Genomic DNA, 6,275 nt, shown 5'->3' on the forward strand with positions numbered 1-6,275 from the left:
AGTGCACGCTGGAAAAAAAACAACAAAAAAAAAAACTATTTGTTTACGTAAAGGGAATAAACCTGTTGCTTTAAAGTGATTTGCCATAAAAATCAATGAGTAAACAAACTATTTGCATAATTATAAAAATTAAGTTAAGACAATTCAAATTTACAATGTTTTACTCACTTTCTTAAGAAAAGTCAACTTTTTAACATAAAATTTGTTTTAAATCACGCTTTTAAGGTAGTCACTCGCTTTTTACAAATGCAAATCATTCATTTATTTATTTTGCGGATAAAAAAAGCTTTCATAACTCCATCATGCTCTCGCAGGGTTCATGAAACACATGCTGAAAGCCAACTGGAAAGCTTGAGTCCAGAAAGTGACTCTCATGTGCAAAGTGATCCAGGAAGTCCCACAAAATCAGGCCTGTACAGGTAAACTCAAACTGAGGGGTTTGTGCTTTAATTCAGACCTTCATGTACAAAGTTTGAATAGTGAGTATTATATTAAGTGAGTATTATATGTATCATATTAAGCCATGTACTTTGTATAGCAAACATCATTAATAAGCTTACAAAGTTATCCATGCTGTGATTTCATGTGGTTATTTAAGGCCAGTCATCAGCTTTTACATAACTACAGTGACTATTTTACTGTATAGTCATTGCCTATATTACTATATAGTCACTGATGCTGAATGGCTACCATGTTCATAAATCTACATTGCACTTTATTAGCGAGAGTGCAGAAGATATCCATTTTTTGAATGAATATCTTACATTAGCATGTCTTTATCCAATTCATCTTGAAGGAGGGGAGCAAAAAATAAGATTTCCAGTCGTTCAAACACACTTGAGGAGGACTCAGTGAATGTGCAGAGGTATATTATCAGTGCTGAGACAAATGCAAGCTGCTTTTGATTATGAATAATGGTTTAAATACTCAATTTTTATTTCACAGGTTAGACACGGTCTGGAATAAGAGTGATCAAGGTAAATATGTGTGTTTGTTTGTTTTTTAATTATCATACTTTTAAAAAGAACATTATTTATGTACTTTATATTATTTCTTCTATTACTAAACAAAATTATCTTTATTATTATTAATAACTGCTATTAAAAAATGTTTAAAATCAATAATTAAAAATATAATTATGACACAAAAAAAAACATCTTACCAATTAATGGAAAAAAATACGTATGTGTCCCAGGAACACAAAACTAGCCATAAGGAATTTTATAAAGGGGGAAATTAAGATTTATTCATCACCTGAAAGCTGAAAAAATAAGCTTTTCATTGATGTTTTAACGTATGGTTTGTTTTATATATATATATTTTATATATATATGCATACACACACACACACACACACACACATACAAAATTCTTATAAGAAATATCACCTTTACATTTCTTAATGCACATTACTAATAAAAAAAATGTTTTGATATATTTACAGTGAGGAAATGACCAAACATCTTCATAGAACATGCTTATTTACTTATTATTCTAATAAAAATTTTTTTTTTTTTTTTTTTTTTTACTAATATAATGCATTTTTGGCTAGTTCAACAAATATACTCATGCAACATAAGACACATTTATAATATACTGTACATTATTTATAAAGATTTTGGTTTAAAATAAATTTATGTAGTCTTTAATCTGTAAACATTTTGTTCTTTCATTTCTAATTAATTAGAATGGAACAAATAAATGCACAATTATTGTGTTTTACACTGTAAAAAATGCAAGGTTCCACATATTAGGCGATTTGGCCTAAAATTTTAATCTCTGTTAATTGAACATTTTAATTTGTTTACGATTAATGATCGATTATTTAATTTTTTTTTGTCCTCATAGTTCACACACAAGTTTTGTACAGTAAAAAATGTTTACTTTGAATGAAGGGTGCATTACTTGATTCTAAAATAATTAAAGGAAACACGCATCTACTATCTATGATTATTTATTAAACATCAACTGAAATTAAAACACTCATTGCCTAAAACCAACAGTCACTTTTTCTTATAAAAAAGTGAAAATACTTAGCTTGCACTTTTAGAAACAAAATAAAATATATATATTTTTTCATATTATAAGTAGAAAACAAGCAGTATCTCTTAAATGAAATAACTCTTGCATATCCTGCACATAATATTTTATTTTATAACATTATAATATAACAGTGTATTTCTTGAATCTTCTGTAAACAAATATTGTAATGTAAAAAAAGAATTTGAATGTAATGGTAAATATCTCAAAGCATCTCTGGGACAGCTTCCAATCATCGTCAATGTAGTGCAAAGTAAGCTTCAAAGTGGATGCAGAAGTATAAATCAGCCTTAACTGTCAGTCACAGTGAGGGGTATAGACCACATGAAGGCTGGGCTAGACCTTGAGCATGCGCTTGATGCAGAAGTATAAACAGAGCAGGGGTCACGTGACTCCACACGGAGTAGGGAAAGTAATGAAATAATTGACCTGGAAAAATTTGATTAATTATAAGCTCTCAACGTCGATTGATTATTTTTCAATTAATTGCCCAGCCCGTGTTTCACACAATTTATTCAAACTGTCCCAACACAAATCGATTAAGTTAACAAATTTAACTGCATTGAGCATTAAACAATTAAGTTGTCCCCTAAAAATATGAACTCATAGAGTTGAGTTGTTTTAGCTCATTTTAAGTAAGTAGTTTGAACAAGTTGAAAAAAAAACATTTGAGTGTAGTCATCAAAATTAATTATTAGGGATCTGTTTTTTAAAAGATTTTTTTTAACTGATAAAACAAAACAATTGGAAAATAAAAAAAATATTAGATTACAAATATTATATATTTAAAAAAAATACACACACACACACACACACACACATATATATGTATATATATATATATATATATATATATATATATATATATATATATATATATATATATATATATATATATATATAGTTGAAGTCAGAATTATTAGCCCCCCGAATTATAAGCCCCCAGTTTATTTTTCCCCCCAATTTCAGTTTAACAGATTTTTCAATATGTTTTTAAACATAATAGTTTTAATAACTCATTTCTAATAACTGATTTATTTGATCTTTGCCATGATGAGAGTAAATAATATTTTACTACATTTTTTAAGACACTTCTATTCAGCTTAAAGTGACATTTAAAGGCTTAACTAGGTTAATTAGAAAGGTTAGGGTAATTAGGCGAGTTATTGTATAATGATGGTTTGTTCTGTTGACTATCGAAAAAAAAATAGCTTAAAGGGGCTAATAATATTGACCTCAAAATGATTCATAAAAAATGTAAAACTGCTTTTATTCTAGCCGAAATAAAACAAATAAGACTTTCTCCAGAAGAAAAAATATTATCAGACACACTGTAAAAATTTTCTTGCTCTGTTATTCATTATTTTGGAAATATTACAAAAGAAAAAAAAATTCAAAGGGGGCTAATAATTCTGACTTCAACTGTGTGTATGTATATATAATTCTATAATACATTTAATTAACTATTAACCAATTTAGTACAATTCAATAAACTCTTGTTTTTCAGATTCAACCAATTTGCTCTTTGATGCTGTGAAGTCTGGGAACTTGGAAAAGGTATTCATTAAATACTCAGTTCCAGTTGTATTATATATGAGGATTATTCGACCTAATGGTCTGTTTTTCTGCTTGATGTTTTTCCTCAGTTGGAACAGATGCATGAAGAGGGAGCGGATCTCACGGTCCAGGACCATTTAGGTTGCACCATCCTCCATCAGGCAGTCATTTTAGGTCACAAAGAGATTGTGAAGTTTATCACTGAAAACGGTGAGGTTCGCTTTTACTTCACTCTTTGACTTTGTGCGTTTTATTTCTGATCTTTTTTTTTTTTTTTGATAAACAGCTCCTGCCTGCATACTGGATGTGACGGAGAAATCAACGTAAGTACTGCTAAAGCCACTTTTATTCCATTTAATCAGTGGCGGATTTAATTTAAGCAGCTGAAATCAGCATGATAATGATTAGCTGTTGTTTTTCACTTTTTTTTTTGGTCTTAGAGGAGAGACAGCTCTGCATAAGGCAGCTGCGTTGTGCCATAGAACAATTTGCTGTTATCTGGTGGATGCTGGTGCATCGCTCATGAAGACAGATCTACAGGTGCGATCCCACACCTCATCTTTATTGCTTTTAAATGATTGCTAGATACATCAGATACACTGTTAAAAAAAAAAAAGCAATTCATTTGTTTGACTTAAAAAAGTAAAGTAAATGCATTGCTTTTAAAGAGATTAGTTTACTTTACTTAAAAAGTGAGTAAACCAATGGCTTTTAATGTGATTATTTGACTTTACTTTAAAAAATGAATAAACCCATGGCTTTAAAAGCAATTAGTTTACTTTACTTTTAAAAAGGTTAGTAAACTCATTGCTTTTAAAAAAATTAGTTGACTTTAAAAAGTGAGTAAACCTGTGCCTTTTAAAATTATTACTTAACTACTTAAAAACCATTGCTTTTAAAGCGATTAGTTGACTTTAAAAAATTTAGTAAAGCCATTGCTTTTGAAAAAGATTAGTTGACTTAAAAAAGTGAGTAAACCCGTGGCTTTTAAAATGATTACTTGACTTTACTTAAAAAATTGAGCAAAGCCATCGCTTTTAAAGCGATTAGTTGACTTTACTTGAAAAATGTGAGTAAACCCCTGGATTTTAAGACGATTATTTGACTTTACTTAAAAAAGTGGTTAAAGCCGTGGCTTTTAAAGCTATTAGTTGACTTTACTTTTAAAAAGCTGAGTAAACCCATTGCTTTAAAAATAATTGTTGACTTAAAAAAGTGAGTAAACCCGTGCCTTTTAAAATGATTACTTGACTACTTAAAAACCATTGCTTTTAAAGCGATTAGTTGATGTAAAAAAATTGAGTAAAGCCATTGCTTTTAAAAAAGATTAGTTGACTTTAAAAAAACTGAGTAAACACATTGTTTTTAAAAAAGATTATTTGACTTAAAAAGTAAACCTGTGACTTTTAAAATGATTACTTGACTTTACTTAAAAAATTGAGCAAAGCCATCGCTTTTAAAGCGATTAGTTGACTTTACTTGAAAAATGTGAGTAAACCCCTGGATTTTAAGGCGATTATTTGCCTTTACTTTAAAAAGTGGTTAAAGCCGTGGCTTTTCAAGCTATTAGTTGACTTTACTTTTTTAAAAAGTGAGTAAACCCATTGCTTTAAAAAAAAGTTGGCATTTTTCTGTGTGGAGTTTGCATGTTCTCCCCGTGTTCATGTGGGTTTCCTCCGGGTGCTCCTGTTTCCCCCACAGTCCAAAGATGGGCGCCATAGGTGAATTGAATAAACTAAATTGGCCCTAGTGTATGAGTGTGTATGGATGTTTCAGAGAACTAGGCTGCAACTTGCTGCTGGAAGGGCATCCGCTGTGTAAAACATATGCTGGATAAGTCACTGTGGCGACTCCAGATTAATAAAGGTACCAAGCCGAAGGAAACTGAACTGAATGAATGAATGAATGATCTCATTGGATTCAATTCTTGATTAAAATCAAAAAGTGATATGCATCAGGAATAGAGAAGAAAAACCTAAACAAATAAACATAAATAAAAAGAATGAATGAATGAATAAATAAATAATAAAAAAATATAATTAAAAATAAAAACATATATAAAATAAAAAAGTTTCCCCTCTTCTCTCTTCCTGATGCACTAATTAATATAGTTAATAAATGAATCCTTAATTTACACTGTTACCAACATATCCTTCCCCTTGTCCTGCAGGGTGAAACTCCAAAGATGTACGCAGAGAGAACTCGAGACTACGAGCTAGCTGAATATTTGGAAAACCAACAACACCATCAAATGATCCAGAGAGATGACCATGAGACGGCAGTGTGACTGGACATCTTTTCTGTCCACCACTAAAACCACAGCCACCGTCTCAACGGTGGCCAGTTTGATACAGTATACGGCCACATGTTAGCAATGCTACGTGGCAGCATATGTGTGGAAATGACCATGTTCGCTCTCTGTATTGATCGTAACGCCAAGCAGACAGTGTTTGTGTCACGTTTCTGAACGCATGAGTCCCGTCCTGATGCAAAACTGCATCGCTCTGCTCTTTAGGACAGGATTAGGAAAAAAATTGTGGAATTTCAGGGCTAAAGCGAAGTACTATTACTTTTATTACTATTTTATTACTATTCATTTTAAAAACTACTCTTGTTCTCATCAGGGCTGGGCCGATAAACGATATTATATCGAATTGCAATAAAATTTATGCCATTAA

At 30.6% G+C, this 6,275-nt stretch overlaps 1 protein-coding gene across 17 annotated transcripts in view; it reads left to right on the forward strand.

Annotated features, from left to right (window-relative positions):
• dgkzb (diacylglycerol kinase, zeta b) overlaps positions 1-6,275 on the forward strand; it is an 84,540-nt gene extending 78,265 nt beyond the window's left edge. For 12 of the 17 annotated variants that reach the window (XM_005174290.6, XM_073942751.1, XM_073942749.1 and 9 more), the window contains 8 exons: positions 315-419; positions 797-865; positions 946-977; positions 3,548-3,597; positions 3,687-3,807; positions 3,884-3,920; positions 4,038-4,137; positions 5,768-6,275. In XM_005174290.6, the coding sequence (XP_005174347.2) occupies positions 315-419; positions 797-865; positions 946-977; positions 3,548-3,597; positions 3,687-3,807; positions 3,884-3,920; positions 4,038-4,137; positions 5,768-5,884 (631 nt within the window). In that variant the 3' untranslated portion in view covers positions 5,885-6,275. The remainder of the gene's footprint in view (positions 1-314; positions 420-796; positions 866-945; positions 978-3,547; positions 3,598-3,686; positions 3,808-3,883; positions 3,921-4,037; positions 4,138-5,767) is intronic. The other 5 variants (XM_073942754.1, XM_073942755.1, XM_021470621.3 and 2 more) reach the window with 1 other exon arrangement.

This window comes from Danio rerio, chromosome 25 (assembly GCF_049306965.1).
Source record: "Danio rerio strain Tuebingen ecotype United States chromosome 25, GRCz12tu, whole genome shotgun sequence".
NCBI classification, from domain to species: Eukaryota; Metazoa; Chordata; class Actinopteri; order Cypriniformes; family Danionidae; genus Danio; species Danio rerio.